Here is a 20518-nt window from a genome sequence, read left to right as displayed (position 1 = left end):
TAACGTTGGGAGATATCTCAGCAGCCACCTAATCAAAACAATCCCTATAAATGAACCATTACCCTACCAATGATTATCTAGTCTCTGCTTGAAAATCAAATGAGACATTTGTAAAGCACTTAGCACAGTGTCTAGCATGTAGTAGGTGCTATATAAATGCTTACTACTATTATTGTTGTTGTTGTTGTTATTATTATTATTATTTTTAAAAAAACCACGAGGGGAAGATCCACTATTTCCTGAGGAAGCCTATTCCATTTTTTGGTAGGTCTGATTGCTAGGAAGCGTTTCCTTACAGCAAGCTTCAATGGGCCTCTTTGCCACTTCCATCCACTGTTCCTGGTTCTGCCCCCTGAGGCCAAACAGAACAGGTGTAATCCCTTTTCCACATAATAATTCACACACACACACACACACACACACACACTCACACATATGCATATACATATATATGTATATATACACACACACACACACACACACATATATATTACATATAATATGGAATATTTCAAAGACTTGAACATAGTTAACATGCTCTCCCTGAGTCTTGTCTCCTCCAAGATAAATATCCTGAGCACCTTCAATGAATCCTCATGTATCATAGACTCAAGGTCCTCATAGACATCGTTATGGTTTCCCTCCTCTGAAACCTCCAGCTTATCGACACCCTAAACGGTATCACCTAGAACTCAACACTGTATTTGAGAGTCAGTCTGACGAAAGCGGAGTACAGAGGGGCTGCCTCCTCCCTTGACACAGGTCAAGTTCACATTAGCCTAGACACCAACCATGATGTGACAGGAATATGTAAGGGGACAGAGATTCTAGTCTCTGTATCAGCCCAATCGATCACTGCCGCTGAAGAGAAGCATGGAGACATCCATAGACAGATAATGGTGGAGATAAGTCAGGAAGAACGGAGCATAATGATACAGGAAAGGAAGGGGATTCCTCAGAAGCATTCCTGCTTCCCCAGAACCACCTGGGGTAATAGCTACACAGGCTCATACCGATATCCCCAAAATCAATACTTCCTGTCTGTCAAGCTGACTGCCTAACACATTTATCACATCATTTGGATGGGTCTCTATGTGTAATTGAAACATATCACTCACAGATCACAATAAATAGCACCAAACACAAAGGGTCTTATAGTCTAATTTCTAGAAATGCGTAGGCAATAGGGCCTGCATGAAACATCCCTCATGTGGCAAACAGTGACAATGTGATTCTTCACCCTTGCCTTCCTTTTCTCCCACCTCACAAAGTCTCCTCATGTGCCTGCATGGTTTTCCTGCATATGCTGGCCAAGACACTTCCTTAGTCTTTCCTTACCCACCTTTCTAAGGCATCTACTTTTGTGGGGATGTGTGGCTTCTCCATGGAGGGTAGATATGTTCAGACTTAGGGAGCTAGGATCAAGAATGCGTTTATTCGTCACCTTTTGTTTTTTTTCTTCATATAGGACGGTAAGAACGCACAGATACATAAAACACAATGCCTTCCGTCAGGTGGTTTCCAGTATAGCGACCTCAGGTTTACCGTCTTTGGATTGACTTTTCTTATTTATAAATGAGGAAGCTAGATTAAAATGATTGTTACAGGCCCTCTCAGCTCCATAATGCAATTATTTTAATAAGTGTAAGTAGTGGTAAAGGGGAAAAAGAGACAATCTTGGAGACAAGAAGAACAGGGCTAGAGTCCCACCCCTGGCACACATTCGTTGTGTGACCCTGAATAAATCGATTAACCTCTAAATCCCCAATGACTGTCTATGACCATAAGTGGCAGAGTAGATGTTGATCTAACATAGGAGAGAGTAGTTCTGTTCACCATAAGTTCCCATTGAAATCAGAGGTCTGATCCAAACGTTTTCTCAGGCCTAGTGGTTTGCTGATAAATGTTGAACAACTGGCTCTCAAAAACAAATGCTCAAGACACACTTTCAGAGCTGGTTCTAGTGCACCCCCAGCCTAATCTGAGAAGCAGGCATGCCCAGGCCACCTCTTTGACCCCAGCCGCAGAATGTATCCAGGACACTGTCATGCTGGAGCTTCTCCTGGTAATTTTATATGAAGGTAAAGTGAAATCCCAAAGGGGTAACAAGCAGCCTGAAGGCATATGTGTAAAGGAGATCTGTATTAAATGCAAATGGGCATTTGCAGCCTTCCCCAGCATATTGGATTGTGGTTATTTTTAGCTACAGCAGGCCCGAGCTTTCCCCCTGGACTACCTCCCTGGGCTGATTCCCAGATAGATAGCTGGTCCCTGAGCAGCCTTGGACCCCAAAGTGCAGGCCTGGCCCATTCATCCCTTCTCCAGGGTCAGCCCTGCATGTATCGGACCAGACACCATTCGTTTTAGCCTATTCAGGTCCATACCTAGGAATATAGCCCTTGATGATATCATTAAAAATCATAGAATCTCTGAATTAAAAGAGACCTTTAAAGTTCAACTAGTATAACCTCTTATTTCCTGCAGAAGTCTCTTTATAACTTCCACCTCTAGTGATCTTCTTGGTTTGTGGCATCATCTCTAACATTTCATTTATCTATGTATTCTATCTCCCCATCTATACAGGAAACTACTTACCAGCAGACACTCTCTTGTTTATTTTCTATCACTTACAGAGCCTAAACACAGTGCTGATCACATCTGTAAACAGCCTGTGATCTGATTACAGAACTCCCAGGTGCAAGAATCCCCTCCACAAAAGCAAATTGCAACCTAAGACTTAGAACAGAAGTCATAAAATTATAGATTTAGAACTGAAAGGAATCTTAGAGGCCATTTAATTGAATGTCTTCATTTTACAGTTGATGAAATAGAGACACATGAGTTAAATTTAGTAAACAGAATGCCAGCCCTGGAGTCAGGAGGAACTGAGTTCAAATTTGACCTCAGACACTTCCTAGCTGTGTGACCCTGGGCAAGTCACTTAACCCTGTTTGCCTCAGTTTCCTCATCTGTAAAATGATCTGGAGAAGACAATGGTAAACCACTCCAATATCTTTGTCAAGAGAACCCCACATGGGGTTAAGGAAAGTTGGATATGACTGAAACAACTCAACAATGACAACAATAGCAAAGAGTTAAATAACTTGCAAACCATAAAGTACTAATAAATGCTCATTATGTTGATTAGTTTAACTATTATTATTGCAGTAATAGTTCATACAGGTAATTAATAACAAAGGCAGGTTTTAAACTCTGGTCCTTATATTCCAAATCCAGTGGGTTTTTTCCTGTGTTATACTACCTTAAATACATGGGGGTTAAATAGCACTGGGTCCCTCATCTGGTAAGTGTCAGAGATGTGATATGTCCCCAGGTCCTCCTGATTCCAAGTCCAGGGCTCTAACCATGTCATGCTGTCTCTTTATGCTTTTATGCTGAGTGCATAATAGGGCTCGATAAATTCTTGCTGAGTTGGTTTGACTAAACCAGTCTTTGATGCTCTGCTTCTGAACAGGGAGCCCTTTCCCAATGCTCAGATCCCAAAGCCCACCTTCTACTCAGATCACACCAGGATCTCAACAGTTATAGGCCTGGGTCCTTCCAGACCCCTGACTGCAGGGCACACAGGGCCAATTCTGCTGTTTCAATGAACAGGGAGTCACCAACTATAATCATTCCAGTAAAATGGAGGATCACCAGGCCCTGGCATCTGTCCTACAACCAGATCCCAAGGACTATTTGGGCTTATCACATCCCTAGTCACTGAATTGTTCTATGCATTGTCTCCGCCACTTAAAATATGAGGTCTTTCAGAACAGGGACTGTCTGTATTTTCGATTTGTATTCTCAGGACTCAATTCAATGCTTGGTACATAGTAAGGACTTAATGAATGTTTTTCCATTCCATTTCCTAGTAGAAAGTCTTCTATCTAATGAGCTATTAAAGAACAGTGTGCTCAGACCAGAGGTGGAGGCATTTGAACTGCTACTCAGCTTTTACTAACCCATGCTGCCCCTCCTCCTCTCCAGATCTCATCCCCAACTCTATACCTTCCTCTTCAGACTTAAAGCCATTCACTCACATTGTACAGCACGGTGGTCCATCCTTCCATGGTTATACACTGGAAGACAGTCAGCACAGCAAAGAGAATGTTGTCAAATTGAGTGATCCCATCATTGGGACCAATCCAGTCCTTGCACTCATAACCCTCTGGGCAGCCCTGCACCCCACATGGGTGGGGAGGGTCAAACCCCTCCAGCACACCTGCAGACAGATAGGGAGAGAAGAAACCATGGACAAGTGAGCACAAGCTGAAAACTGAACCCAGAAAACAATAAGAGGTGGGATTGGACAATAAGTTCTCTGGTGGAAAAAAAACAAAAAGAGGTAAGCCTTTCTTTGTCTTCTCTTCCCTAAACCACTACAAGCCCTTCCTTCTTTCTGGCCTCTCTACTTCACCTGTATCTCTGGCCAGGTGATCATACCTTCCTATTTCACATCCTCTTCTGGAAGCGACCTCCTTTCCAGATAACCTACCCTCACTAAACCCTTTAACTGTCTGCAAATTGCTTTTTCTATCATTAGCTCCAAAAATTTCTGGGAAATTACATCCTAGGATTTGAATAACAAGAATGAAGATGGGCAGGAGGAAGAGATTGCTTTAGCGTTATTGATTAACCTCCTTACGACTTCTAGGTAGACCTTATAGGCAATGTGATATAGTAGGAAAAGACAGGATCAGTTTTGGAATCAGAAGACTTGCGTTTAAGACCAAGCTCTGAGATTGATTCTTAAGGCAGCTAGGTGATGCAGTGGATAGAGTGCTGGGATTGGAAGCAGGAAGACCTGAGTTCAAATCCTGCTTAACCTCTTCCTGCCTCAGTTTCCTCATCTGTAAAATAGGTATAATAATAGCACTTCCTTCTCAGCATTTGTGTGAGGATCAAATAAGATTATGTTTAAGCTCTTAGAATAGTGCTTGGCACATAAGTATGAGCTGTATCAATGCTAGCTATCATTATTATTATTAATAATAATTATTATTAGTCATGTGACCTCAAGAAAACCACTTAACCATGGTGAACTGTGGTTTCATTGCTTGTAAAATGCGGATATTACTTCTTGAAAGGTTTACCTCACAAGGTTGTTTTGAGGAAGCACTTTATAAACCTTAAAGAGAAATGTAAGCTCCTCTCATCCTTGTACTCATGAAAGTGGTGGGTACCATGATGCTGCATGAATCAATATTTGTTAGAGCTGGAAGAGATTTTGAAATCCTCTAGTAAGTACAACACCTTCCTGATAGATGAGGTAACTCAAGTCCAGGCAAAAATAACGTGGTTTAGTTACTTACTTACAAATGGTATTTCCCTTTGATTAGTTGTTGTCCATGTTTGAATGAATGGAATGAAGGGGAATATCCACAGACCACAAGTATCTGGGACTCAGACAGATGGGAAAATAACTTAAGCATCACCTGGTGACCCTACCTGAATTGTTCATAAAGCAGGCCCTGTGTAGTTTTCCACTATAAAACTCCAGGCCAATGATGGCAAACATTAGGATGGCAAAGAACAGAAGAAGGCCAATCTGTAGGAGAGGCACCATCGCCTTCATGATGGACTTCAGCACTATTTGCAAACCTGGAAGGAAGCAGAGGATGGCATGCTTGCATTTATTGAATTGTATCCTGCTGCAGATAGGGCGAGTAAAGGGATTCTACCCCTACTACACCACCCCTCAGAGCTGAATCCATTCCCTTTATCTAGCATTCCCTGATGACATAAACATGATGTAACTCAATTGAATTCCACAAGTATTATTAAGCACCTATATCCTTCCAATCTGGCCTCTGAGTTTCTACTGTGATTACTAAACCACTAGAATGTACTCACAACATAAAAGAAAATAGAGCATTGAGCCTTAATGACAAATTGAATAAATTTTGCTTTTTTTAAAGTTTGTTTCACAGAAACTATAGTTATGCTTATTCTGAGAAGACTCTTCCTAATAAAACTGGTGGCTGGCTGTAAAAGTGGCTAAGAAGGAGAGTAGGTGGTACTGGCCAGTGTTGGGTGGAACACACGGCTGGTTTTGCAGAGAGATGAAAATATTTGCCAGACAATTAGCAAACAGAGTGACTAAAATGTTTATACCCTTTGACCCAGAGAGTCCACCATTAGGCATATGCCCCAAGGAGGTCAGTGAAAAAAGCCAAAGCTCCAGATACACCAAAACATTCACGTTAGCACTTTTTATGGTACCAAAGAACTGAAAACAAAGTAGGAACCCATCAGTTGGGGAAAGGACTAAAAAAAGTGTGTGACATAAATGTAATGGAATTTATTGTGCTATAGACAATGACAAGCATCATAAATACAGAGAAGAATGGAAAGACTTATGTGAATTGATTTCTAAGGGAGATAAGCAGAACCAAGAAAATAACATACATTGCGCCCAACGTAATATCAATGCAAAGCAAAACAATTGCAAATATCAAAACTGAATTTGCAAAACTATAGAGAACAAGGTGGGGCCCGAAGAAGAGATATGACATATCCCACTGTTCCTTTGCAGAAGTTGGGTTCCACAGATATGGAGCTCTGTATATAGGAGCAGATTTTTTTTTGATGAATTGATTGATTTGCTGTTCTTCTTCATCTTTCCCCAAAAAACCCATTTTTTGTTAAAAGAGGTGACTCTCTGGGAGAGGGTAGGGAGAGAAGCACAAGGGGAAATGTAGGTGATATGATTACTGAAAGTATCAATTAAATTTTTTAAATGTTTGCCAGACCCTAGACATTGGTCTTCCCATATGTTGGAAGGATACATTAATGTGTATATTGGGATTTGAAAGGGAAAGACCCCTACATATACAGGCCCATTAGGAAAGTATTAGAAAAGAAATGATTTTTTAAATAACCATTGTTATCATTATAACAGAAATCATTATCATACTTTCATGTGCCTCCTTGTAACATATAGCAATCTATGTTTAATCTAACTTTTTAGATGTGATTGGGGAAGGGGGGATTCAAATATCTGTAGCCTGAAAAAAATGCAACAGCACTTTGAAACCCTACCTTCTGTTTATATTAACAATTGTTCTTCCTCACAGACTGATTGATTTCTTTCAGACCTATACCCTATACTAAATGCATGCCTAGGGTGACACACAGTCATTAACTCACTTCACACAACATGTCAGAAAAAAAAAAAAGCCAAGCACTCACTGGGAATGCCTGACACAAGTTTCAGCGGCCTCAGTACTCGCACAGCCCGGAGAGTCCTCAGGTCCACATGGGTATTGAAGTGGGTCCCAGCTGTGGCCAGGATGCTATAGACAGGGGGAAAAAGCAGACATTATCACAGTCGGGTCATTATCCCTCTGTATTATGAATGGGGGAAGCCAGCCTGAGGTTAGACCAGTCTAAAAGCACTCCACCCTCATACCAGCTGTTAAGTGGTTGCACCTAAGCTTTAGTGAATCACCAACAATTCTCTGTGGATCTAAAATTAGCCACCCGTGTTTCACTTTGCAGGGAAGGAAAAGAAAGCAAGGTTATTGGGATTACATTGAAGCTGGGGATTATAATTCCTAAGTATGAGCAGAGTGGCCATCTGGGATACTCGATCAGACTTCCCACTCCATCATTCTCGCCATTCCAGCCTCCATGCCTTTCCCTCATATCTAGATTTTTTTTTTTGGTATGGAATAATTCTCATTGCCTGAGATGCAAAGATCCCCATGTCTATCATTCAAAGTATCCCTCAGGCTTTTGTCTCCTTCAGGAAGCCTTTCTGAGTTTTCTGGGCTAACCACCAGAGTGATACAATGCCTTTAGACTTAAAATTTCCATCACACAAAATCCTTGCACTGATGTTTATATTGTTTGTTAAAGTCCTTCTGCTCCTCTGTCTGGTTTTTAAAATCATTTCATTAAGTTGATGTGCAAATTTGAGGATATCACACTGTTTATGTTTCCATTTTTTCATCTTTAACAACATCCCTTCCCACTCGCCCTGTGCAATGATATCTCTGCCCAGCAACACACAAACCATTAATAATCTTATTAGATTGGATGCTCCAAATATTGTAGTTACTTTTATTGAAAGGATTACCAAATTCATCCTTTATTTTCCAGAATCACATTATATGTATATATCCATGATATCCATAACATTAGTCTAGAAGTCAATCTTAGCTTGCTTATTTATTAGCTGTGACTTAGGGCAAATTATTTAGCCCCTTTTATCCTGGAATGAAGATACTTGCCCTGGGTAGCTCACAGACCTTTTGTAAGTATCAGAGAATCAGAGTGTGAAAGCTTGAAAGAACCTCAGAGATCATCTTCCACCCCCTTTTTTTGTAGTTGGGTTTCAGAGAGGACAAGTGATGTGGTTAAGGTTTAACAGTTGATAAATGACCAAGAGAAGGCTAGAACCCAAATTTCCTGACTCCTACACAGCCCAGGGCTCTTCCCACTATTCCATATTTTTGCTCTATGAAACCACACAAAGTAATGTATGTGAAAAAAATTTATAAACAATGAAATATTCTACAAATGCAAGATACTATTATTACATGTCAAATATGCAAATGTTATAATTATTTTTAGCCAAATTTTAAAAATCCACTTATTTTTGGTCTTCGTTTCCTTCTCTTATTTCATCTGAGCATACAGTAAAACTTTAAGTATCCAGAACTCTTGGGAATGAGTCTCCTGGACAGAAGAATTTCTCAGATAATTAAGGGTTTTCCTCTTCACCCATTGTCATTTTAAAATTTTAATATTTTTTATGATACTCTGACATGGATATTACATACTGCCATGCCTTCTTAAATAGCATAAGGTCAATATGATTTATTTTCCTGATAACCCAGAGTAACGTTTATGACATATTATTATACTATATTTTAGTGAAGTCCTCAGAGGCTAGTAAAATGTATAGGGATAGGTAACTCAACACTGAATAGCCTCAAACCACTGTGACTTTTGTGTTCTAATGTCTTTCTTATTTATAGTTTTTTCTATCTCTTCACTTGATTTCAGATGGTCGAATGTCATTTCCAACTGCTTTTAGCACGAAATGTGTGCCCTCTTGCATAATACCTCTTCTCCCTCCTAACTTTTACTCTTGTGATTTTCTTTGGCCTTGGACTTGAAGTGGCAATTCTTATTAGAATTACATGTAAAGTAAGAGGGAATGGATTCTGAATGAAGATCTGCTGGGTTCCCTTCTGAGTTGGTAGGCTTCAGCCATGAACTGTATGACAGTGATTTTGAGTGCTCAGAGGTCTTCCCTGCTGTTTTATACTTACACTCTGAATAGCTGAGCTTGTTTAATAACTTATTTTTGAATTGGTAAGGTGTTTTCACATATGGCTTTATTATGTGGCCTAATATTATCCATTTTTATTTCTCTTTAGCCTAAATCCTCATTAACATTAATTTGTTATACTCAGTCTTTATTTTTGTTTCTTCTCTTCCATATTACATGAAAACCTTCTCCTCTTCCTTCAGACTCATTTTCTACTTGCATTCACCTTCTTGCCCATTTCTTCACTTTCCTAGACCTAGTCCACAAACTTTGATTCCCACAGGGCCATTGAGCCAATACTTGAACCACTTTTTTTCCACTGCATTTTGGGCCTACCCAATCATATAATAAAGTTTAGGGTTGACCTTATATGTAAGCAGACACATTATATAATTTGACTTAAGAGATTCCAAGAAAGGTTTCTTCCTCCATCTCTTACTGGAAAGCTACACATCATTTACTCCTTTGGTTTAAGATATTGAAGGTCCCTGTTAAAATGCGTTATCTAGGAAATATAATACATTAGCCTATTATCATCCATTAGCAGCATAACTATTAGCTAAGTAGTGAAACCACACACACACACACACACACACACACACACACACACACACAACACACACACAGAAAAATAAGTTTTGATTTAAAAAAAGAAGAGACAAAAATGTTAAATTATAAGGTATGTCCCAGTGTTAGTAAGTGTTATTCTGTGGGGGATGGGAGGAAGGGAAGTGTCAGAAAGCTGGGGTTCAGTGGAACACATGGAAAGAGGAAAGATTCCAGCCAAACCACACTACCCTCTATCCTTCAAATACACTCTCATCTTTCCTGCCTTTAAGGCTTTGAGGATGCTATCCCTTTCTCTGTGATGTTCATTGCCTTGCCTTTACTCCTCCAACCCTACCCACCCCTGTGCTCATCAGATACAACTCTCCTGAAGACTTTCCAGATTTCCCTTCACCCCCACACCAGAAGTGATCACTTTTATTTGTGAATTATTTTAATCTTTTGAACTAATACAGGACTGCATCCCATCTTGACTACAGTGATTTGATTTCACATGCTATCTCCCCCGTAAGACAGTAACTTGCACGAGGGCACATGCTGGGTCTTCTTTGTCTCCCCAGCCCCTAGGAGAATACTTTTCCTAGATGAGGTACATCATAAATGTTCAGTGAATGAATAAAACTGAAAGGCTATGAAGTGGAGATTGGAGGGGAGTGACCACCAGACAGAAACATAACCTAGTTCACAATTTGGCTTTAGGCCAGTCCTGAATAAGCTTATCAGTTCAGTTCCAGTCTCTGTCAGACTTTGGTAGATCATATTAGGATTGCTTCTCTCAGCTTCATTAGAAGCAGATCATTTCAGAGCCACATAGGCTTAGGTGGGTGTTGGAGGGGGAGCATCTGGAGCAAATCACACTATGTGATCAGAAGAACTAAAACCAAAACCCAGGTTTCCTGATCCTCAGACTAGCATTGTTTCACTGCATGATGTCGTCTGAACCACACAGATGGTCTCAACAAGTATCCCATATGAACACTCATCAATGTCAGCAAGATGGCTGACTAAGGTTGGAAATTCAGTCCATGGCCACAGAATGGAGCCAAGTTAATTAGCCCATGTGGGGGCTGACCTGTGACCTTGGCCTCATTAATACTCTGCTCTGATTACCTGAACTAATCAGCTAATGATGCCAATCTGTATGGCAAACGTTCCCACTTAGTGCTAGTTATTTCACCATTCAATATTCAACAAATGCATATTGAGCACCTAGTGTATACAATTCACTGTGCTCATGCTGAGTATACAAACATATTTTTAAAATATATTCTATGTCCTCAGGGAGTTTACAGTCTGCTAGTGGGAAAACAATATGTACACAAGGGTGATAAAAGGCAGAATGTGATAAGGGCAAAGGAAAGATCCAAGAAAAGTGTTTCAGGGAAATTCGAGCTAAGAAAGTTCACTTTCAGCTGGGAAATCATAGGGTCATAGGGAAAGCTTCATGGAGGAGGTGGCACCTACATGTGACTTTGAAGGAAATGGCTAAAGTGAGGAAGGCACGGGCTATGGGCCCGTACAAATGTGCTGAGGCCAGAGGAAACATTAGAGAACAGCAACTAACCCAGTTTGGTTGGAAGACAGAGTGAATAAATGAAAGAAATGTGAAATAAGATTAAAGCGGAGAGGTTAAGTTAGTGCCAAGATGAGTGAGACTCCTTAAATGCCAGACTAAGGAGTTGGTTTATATCCCCCATCCCTGACTGATTCCTGGAAACAGGGTCACTTTTTCTATCAATCCCGGTTTCACCCAATGCTCTCCCAATATGGCTCAACTATTTTTTAGTCTCCCCATCCCACCACTGTCCCACTTCCACTTTCTTGCTGGTTAAGATAATTCTTCCCTCTGGTCAAACATCTATCCTCCCTTTCTCATTTGTGATCACCTTATCAGCCAGGTGAAGGCCTTCTCTTCCTTCAAAGCCCCACTTAGGTGTTACTTTCTCTGTGAAGCTTTCCTTATGATCCTATGGTTTCCCCAACTGAAAGTGAACTATCTTTCCCCAAATTCTGTGTTCCTACTACATTCCACCTCTGAGTTCTTGTCTTCCTTTAAGAGTCAGCTCAGATACCTCTCCTCCAAGAAACCTTCTTTGTATCCTTCAGGATTTAGTTCTTTTTTCTTCATCAAATTACCTGCTATTTACACACACACACACACACACACACACACACACATTCTCACTGTGTGTTATTTATGTATTATACTCCCCAGTACAGGAGCTCTCTTTTGGGTCATTGACCCCTTTGGCCATCTAGCAAACCTACAGACATTAAGGTTAAGAACCTCTGCCCCAGAAGAATGTTAGATCACTGTGGGCTAGAATGTTTTAATTCTAGGATCTTGCACAGAATAGGCGCTAAATAAATAAATGTTCTTTGAATTTAATTGGTGAAAATAAAGCCAAGAAAAAAAATCCTTCTACCATTTAGAATATGCCAGAAAAGTCTCAATTGCTCTTTCTCCAGTTTTCCTATTTTTTTAAAGGAGTAACATGCCAAGTTCTCTGACACTACTTCAGAACCTTGGGCAAGTCATGTGACTTCTCTGAGGTTCAGTTTCCTCATCTGTAAAATGAGGATAGTATTTGCGCTAGCTACCTCACCTGGTTGCTATAAGGATAACACTTTGTAAACTTGAAAATCATGAAGAAATGTAAGTGATGGTGGCAATGGTGATGGTGATTCTATGATTCCAGGTATTAAATAGATGGCACTTTCCAAAAACAGAAAGAATAATAGGATCATAGGTTTAGATCAGGAAGAAAGGGAGAATGGAATAAAGTTCATTTTTGTACAAATGGGGGCAGGAATGTACAAGGGAAAAAGACAAATGTACTAAAGTTATCCATGGAACACAGGGTGAGAAATGGAATTGAAGTAGGGAAAAAGAAGGGGTTGGAGAAGAGAAAATAGAGAGAGACCTCAGGGATAGGTGGAGTAATCCAGAAACCAAGAAAAATTGGGTCATTGTTCCACTAATTCATCTAATTACAGAGTTACAGGCCAGAGAGTGCACTCTGCTCTGTCTCTCTTGTGCTGTGCAATTAAGAAACACTTCTCTTCTCTCTCATTCCCTTACCCCTACATGTACAGTAGGTGCACATCTGCCCCCTTAAGAAACCAGAGTTCTGTTTCCTAGGATACACAGACAGGAGACACTATTGCACATCATAAGAGGGGGGAAATGGGCTGCTGTAAATGAAAATTTCCTTCCCCGCTCCACATTTAACAAGGTAGATTTCAAATTGTGGGAGCTGGAGGGAGACATACACAAAATAAAAAAAAGAAAAGGAGAGAGCTAGAGATAAAGATGAAAAATTAAGAAAGGAATGAGAAATGGGAGATAGAAAGAAAAGAGGAGAGAAGAGAGAGAAGGGGAGAGAGAGGAAAAAGAAGAAAAAGAAAGAGAAAAGGAGGAATGAAAGAGAGAGAAGGAGAGAGAGGAAAAAGGAGAGAGAAGAGAGAGCATGGAGAGAAAGAGAAGAGAGAGACAAGAAGAGAAAGAAAGGGGAGAGAGAGAAGAAAGGAGAGGGAGAATAAAGAAGAAGGAAAAGAAAATAGGGAAGCAAGAAATAAAATTATGAAGGCAGAAGACAAGGGGTAGGGAAGAAAGTTGGGGAGAAATCAAAGCAAAGAAATGCTGAGAGAGAGTTGTAAGAAGAAAAGAATGGGAATCTCTTATAGGGGTCCTATGTGACTATCACCTACAGTATTGATTCTTACTCCATAACCTTCGGTTGAATCTGACTGAATAATGACACTCCAGGGCCTTTATCAAGTCAGTTGCCTACAAAGCAGGAGAATATACCCTCTTTCATCCTGTCACAGAACCCTGCCTCAGTCTTTCTAGGGCTTCCACAGAGCTTGCTATTTTTTATATGTTTGATAGTGGGAATTCCAATAATATCCATTTGTTCAGCTCTTCAGAGCAGAGCTCCATGAGGTTTAGTGACAAACATAAAATTACACAATCATTAAGTAGCAAAAGAATCCAAGTCTCTTGACTCTGAGATCAATGTTCTTTCCACTACACACCCTCAAGATTCCATTTCCCCTTGGTGCTGAAGGATAGCACTGTTCAAGGCAATGCTATCTCAGTACTATTCTGGTATGCTTAGTTAGTTGGGCACCATGCTACTGAGACCAAAGGTTTCATCCCTACATTGGAGTATGAACTTCATCTATGCTCCAAATCCACCAATTATACCATCAAACAAAAGCATTTTGCCACACTAATGAAAAGAATATAGACAGTTCAATAGAACCCAATTCCTACTACTGAAGAACTCAAAATGGTATCCTTCTGATGATGGATGAGTAAAGTAAATTTGCTACTACATACTATAACCACACACCACAAAGTTGCCACAATTATAGTACCTTTGTAATACAGCAGGTATTTCTATCTTGCCTCTGGCTTTGGTGTGCTTCAGATATTTTCATTTCCATCTGTCAAAATGTCTCATGAATTGGAAGGAAGGCAGGACAAGTATGGTTGCTTATTCAAAAATCCTGTGATCATCACTCTACTAAATAATAATAACTGACATTAACGTAGCACTTTATAATAAATAAAGTATTTTACAGCTATTAATTCAATTGATACTTACAATAACCCCAGGTAGGTATCATTATTATCCCACTTTACCTATGAGGAAACTGAGACTCAGGAATTAAATGACTTGCCCATAGTCACACAACTAGTAAGTATCTGAGGTAGGTTTCAAACCCAGGTCTTTCTGATTCCAGCTCCAGAACTCTATTCAGTAGACCATGGAGCCTCTCTATGGCAAAGTTAAGCTGATGTTTAAAGAAAATTGTTGAGAAATTCAAGTAAAACCCCAAACAGAGTCTCAACATCATGCATAGTCCTTCACTTAAATCCTATCCCAGTGTCTTATGCTATCATGGAAGGGACTCTCGAAGGTATGCTAATGCCAAGCAATGTGTAGCACTGAAAGGTCTTGCCTAAGTAGAAAGGCCTCAAATATGGTCCCAAAAACATAGAGAATATGTCCACTATCCAAGGACCAGACCAACTAAGAATCAAAAAAGAGACTTAGCACCATAAATAATACTAAAAGATTCATTTTAGATTGATTAATAATGTTAATCAGGATAATTAATTTTTTTTGGCCACATCAACTCAGAGAGACTATCTACTTTATAAAGTATAAAGGACTTGCCATGGTGGGTTGGTGACTGAAATCACTGATTCATGAAAGTATTGAAAGAAGCATCATCTAGACAGTAGGTATCAAACACGAGGCCCAGACTGCAGTGCAGCTAAAACACTCCCCAGTAGGCTGGAACCAGATTAAATGTTACAGGGAAATATCTGGCAAAATAAAAATGCAATAGAAAATTGATAATGTCAATATGTGGTTTTCTTAGTCATTTTGCCACTGTGTGAGTTAGTGGCCCATTTTTATTTGACACCAATAATCTAGAGAATTCAGCTTAATTTTTGCCAGTGAATGGAAACCTGTTATCAGTTTCTTTACTCTATGTTAACACAGTTAGACATTGTTACTCCATGCCTTCTCTGAGGAATAGCATGGTTAAAAGCCACTTATAGCACTGACTGGAGTTAGTAAAAGGGTAGGTCCATGTAAGAGTAATTCTCCAATTATTTGTTCTATCAGCCTGAATATTTAGGGATGAAATGGACCCTTCAGTTGCCTCAAGGAATGAAATTTCCAGGGCATGTGAAAAGCCCAATAAACCATAAGAACCTCTCTGCTATTGGCCAATGATTGGTTTCTAGGTTTTGTAAATTACTTGCTTGTCCCTGCCATCTACACAAACATGTGGAGCTATTCATTAGCATTTGTTGGAAAAAAAAAAAACTAATTAGCGCCAGAAAAAGGTGCTAGGGTGTTTAACTAGCCAAAATTATTGGGAGGGACAGTGTATTAGGGGAGGGAGGGGAAGGAGAGAAGGATAAACTTGAATTAGCACCACCTTTGTGTAAGATGGAATTCTTATGGGAATTTAAGACCCTGAGTCATATCAACATTTGCATGTAATACTACTTGTAAGATGGGATCACAAGATTTTCAGAGGGAAAGGAGAGATGATCTAGTGCAATTCTCATCATTTTACCAACAAGAAAACCAAGGCACAGAGTGGTAAAATGATTTGCCCAGGGTTACACAGGGCAGTGCAATAACTCAAATCTTCTGACACCAAAGCAACTTTCCTTTCCACTCTATCATGCTGAAGTTATCAGTGTTTAGACAGGAACCATATATTTTATCTAAACTTTATTTCTTCCCAGCACAGTGCTCTGCACAAGTACTATATTATTGTCATAGATGATATTCCCATTAAATATTTGTTCATTGAATGAAAGACACAACTAGGTGTGGCAATAGACCGAGTACTAGACCTGGAGTTAGGAAGACAAGTTCAAATACCACCTCAGACACTTATCAGCTGTGTAACTTTGGACAAGTCACTATACCACTGACTGCCTCAGTTTCCTCCAGTATAAAACAGGGATAAAATAATAGTGCCTCCCTCCTGGGGGTGTTGTAAGAATAGGATGAGGTTACAGTTGTAAAGTACTTTTCAAATCTTAAAGTGCCATCAAAATGCTAGTTATTAGTATTAGTATTATCACTTAGAGGCTTTCTATGGGTAGTTAGTAAGCACTCTATTAATTCAGACTCCCCTCTTTTTTCATCTCCCATATCCAATTTGTCACTAAGTTTATCCTTCAAAACACTGGGATTGATTCATCTAGTAGAATACTCTCCACTCTCAATGCAACCGAGATACCCATTCCTACCACTAGGTTTTTGATTATGCTATTTGCACCCCTCTCTTTGCCTTGCCACATCTTACCCATCCTTCAAGACCCATCTAAACTCCCAATGGCTCTACAAAGCTCTTGAGTTCACACTGGACTCTCCCTTCTCTTCAGGCTTTGCTCTTAATTATACCCTGTCTAATATTGCTCTTTAATTGTTTCACATGCATCAGAAATGCTCCTTCTACTTAATTATGTGTTCCTTGAGGGCAGGAAAGGCATGAACACATCTCTGTATGTTCTACAGCATTGAGCATAATGACCTGCATGAAGAAGGTACTCAAGAAATTCCTGGTTGTTACTGCTGGACAAAGGATCCCTGGGCACCTCCATGGTGGGTAGATGGAAGCAGGGATCCAAAGACCTAGGGCATGGGCATCCATTGACAATGACAACAGCTTATTCACTCAATTAAGTTTCTAATTGGGAGCCCCAAACAGGGAGGGTTAGGCACATGTGTGAGTAATTATGATCTATCAAAAAGGCTGCCCTGTTAGAATGCTTTGCTCTCCATTTCCTTCAAATCAAATTACCAAGGGTGAGATTTGATTTGGAAATCAATTTGGAAAGACTCTTTGTTTCATTTTTTAAAATGTTCCTTTGTATTAAACTGTTTACAGTCATAAAGACATAAATAACAGAGACAACCAGAAAAATCAATTTGGAGCAAAATATCTATAGGGAAGGGAGGGTGAGGTTAGGAAAGAATGAACAAGAGGAGGTATTTGAAAAGAATATTACAATCGCATAAGCCACCCTTTAAGAAGGTAGAGATGAATGCAAATGTGTATCTATATATAATACTTGGGCTATACATTATTTACAGAGTAGTCATGAAATGCAAAAACTATTGCTATCTCTGTTGCCTCTATTTCATACGTGGTGGTTTAGACTTTGAAACCATCCCCCTCTTTCCCTCAGCCCCATTCTCTAGAGGACAAATGTGGCATAAAGAGATCTGGTCTGGTTCTTAGGAAGCCTGATTTTTAGTACTGTCTGCTGCCAACTATTTGTGTGATCTTGGGGGCAAATTACTGAGTCCCTCTAGCCTTTGATTACCTTGGCTGTAAAACGAGGGGGCTACACTCTGATTTCTTGGTTCAAGGTCTTTAAATGCAAAAGGAAGAAGGCAGGGAATCCGGACAAGGGTCTCCAAGCTCTGGACCCAGTGAAAGATGAAAGGACAATTCATGGGCCCTCAGCTGCTTCCTTTCTTGGCTGTATGGGGCATCAAAAGCTACAGTTTTAATGGTGTATTTCATGTTGGTTGGAGCCATGGCAGGGCTAGAGAAGAGCCTCTACTGTCTGACCCAAAGAATTTGAGTTTTGAACCCAGGATCTATAATTTATTTATTAGTTATGTTCTATTGGAGGAGTCGTTCCAACTCTGTGAGTTCCTTTCCTGTAAAATGAATCCAGTGCGCTATTGTGGCTGGGAGCCTAGGGTCTGTTTCCCTTGTCTGTCACCATCCTCTGATATCTCCGCTTGGAGGGATGTGAGTGGGACTGTGCTTGAATGTTCTTGAGAAGACAGGGTAGGTGCAACCTAGGAACCCAAAGGATCCTGAATTTCTAAAGAGGACACAAAGGACCAAGGTAAATTGCTTTTTAGAGCTAATTGTGTCATCTTGGTGTTTCTGGTGATGGTAAAACAGGCTTGCTTTGCTGGGTTTTGCTGTGCTTTTCCAGGAACCTTAGACCTATTGTTCCAGTAGCAGCATTTTCTCCTGCCTTCCTGGCTAGATGTACTCAAGCAGCAACAACATTCCATTCTTTCCAAGTGGGCAGACTTTGAGAAAAGTTTAAAAAAATCAGACCTCAACATTGCCAAGGATCAGTAAGCTAAAAAAAATACAGTATCAGGACCTTATGTTGTGAGTGTATGTATTTCATTTTTGTTAAACTATGTACTAGCCAAATACAACAATCTTATCTCAGGACACCTGGATGAGCTTTTTGGTACAAAAGAAAAAGCGCTATTCTGGAGTCGGAGGAACTGGCTTCAAATCCTGACTCTGATACTTACTACCTTCAGGGCAAGGGCAATCTTTTGCTTCTTTTTATATACATAGTGCTTAGCACAGTGCTTGGTACATAGTAGGTGCTTAATAAATGCTTATTGATTGATTAGCTGTGTGATCTTAGACAAGACACAACCTTCCCTGGACCTCAGATTTCTCATCTTTAAAATGGGAAAATGGGTAAGGGTAAAGAACTGGATTGCCTCTGAGATCCTTTCTAACTCTAGATCTATGAGTCTATGCATCTACATGCCTGAAAAAGGCCACTGTGAGTGTGTGTATGTGTATGCGTGTGTATATACATTTATGAACAGAAAAGGATCGCACTCTATTCTCTATGGTCAGAAATCAAGAGTTTATTAATGGGTAAGCAACAAGGTGTTAAGCTAGAAAAAGAGAATACCAATCTGTTGAAGTGGATAGGAGTTTTTAAGACCATCCTTGCATAGTTCAGGTCTTCCCATTCACTTCCTTTCTGCCGGAGAGCACGCACAGCCCTTGTTACTGGCATTAATTGCCATAGCAACTACGGACTTGGATGTAGTAGAAAAGGCATGGAGAGGAGAGAGGTCATCTCTCCATTTTCTAGGAGACCCATGACCAAACAATCTCAGATAAGAGGACAGATGAGGAGGACAGTGACCCCTAGAAACAGCAGCTCTAGATTGAGTGTCCCTCGATGATGCTTGGAAGAAAGCAAAGGGCTAATGGTGAGCAATAGCCAGATCCAGACAGGAGTTCCCATTGACAACTGTGGTGTCCATTGGAAATGAGGTAGAAAGTAAATGGGAGAACAAAAGAAGGAGTCAGAAACACCAAATTCAAAGAAGCAGGCAATGGAAACAATACAAGGTAGGTTAGATAAGGGGTATACTGAGAAAAGAAAAAAAATCTGGAGAAGGTAAGGAGGAAGGAAACAAGGATGGAAATGCTAAGAGTCCAAAACCGTAAAGGAGCAAGGAGTATATAAAGCTTGATATAAACAAATTGTCCAATTATAAGGTAAGTCAGTTTGCATTTTTTTTTTCATGGAGAGTTAAGGTATGGTGTCCATAAGGAAATTCAGAGACTCAGTACCATGTCCTTTCACAAGACATTTCCCTGAAGTCCAAGGTATTGGCCTAACTCACGATAGAATGCTTGGCAGTATAGGACCATGGATACTCCCCATTCAGCTATTTGGGTTGTATCCTTTAAAACTGAAGCTGGGTATTTTGTTACGTGTAAAAAGTGAGGGTTCATTAGCCAAGAGACACCAGGCCCAGGACGGAGAGAAAGTCCCAGAAAAAGTAAATTCAAGGGAAGAGACTGGAGCCAGGTTAAATGAGGCAGAATACTAAGAGAAGAAGACAGTCATGGGACATAGGCAAATAAATATGAAACTGCCCAGAGTCATAGGAGTGGAGGTCTACGAAGGAACCTCAGGGGTCGTCTATCTAACCATCTCATTTTACAGATGAGGAAACTGAGGCCCATAGAGATTAAATGGCTTACCAAGGTCACAGGAAGGCCATCGGAGGCAAGATTAGAACCCAGGTTCTCTGACTCTAAAGTCACTGTGCCATACTACCTTCAGTGAAAAGCCATAAAAAATCCAGTTAGAAGAAGCTCAAATGTGACAGAAAAAAGCTATAACAAGAAGAAAGGTATGGGTCTGAGCCCTCTTTTTTCTAAGGTAGAGAGGCCATTATTACACTTTCATCTTGAAGGAAGCACCAGTGGAAACCTGAATATATGATACTGAGTACTGTTTAATATCTTTAGTAAATGTAGTTACCAGCCTTTTTTCAAATTTTCACACACACACACACACACACACCTACCTCCTAC

General features: G+C 40.1%; 1 protein-coding gene across 3 annotated transcripts in view; it reads right to left on the bottom strand.

Moving 5' to 3' along the window:
• Nucleotides 1–20518, bottom strand: part of CACNA1E (calcium voltage-gated channel subunit alpha1 E) — a 393237-nt gene that overhangs the window by 258957 nt on the left and 113762 nt on the right. For all 3 annotated transcript variants that reach the window (XM_027868457.1, XM_027868458.1, XM_027868459.1), the window contains exons 4-6: nt 7195–7298; nt 5452–5604; nt 4044–4225 (exon numbers count right to left, since the gene is read on the bottom strand). In XM_027868457.1, coding sequence (XP_027724258.1) covers nt 4044–4225; nt 5452–5604; nt 7195–7298 — 439 coding nt within the window. The remainder of the gene's footprint in view (nt 1–4043; nt 4226–5451; nt 5605–7194; nt 7299–20518) is intronic.

Source organism: Vombatus ursinus, unplaced genomic scaffold (assembly GCF_900497805.2).
Source record: "Vombatus ursinus unplaced genomic scaffold, bare-nosed wombat genome assembly UNPS02014789.1, whole genome shotgun sequence".
In the NCBI taxonomy this organism is placed as follows: domain Eukaryota; kingdom Metazoa; phylum Chordata; class Mammalia; order Diprotodontia; family Vombatidae; genus Vombatus; species Vombatus ursinus.
The sequence above is the reverse complement of the archived record's forward strand: the minus strand, read 5'-3'. Positions and strand labels throughout refer to the sequence as shown.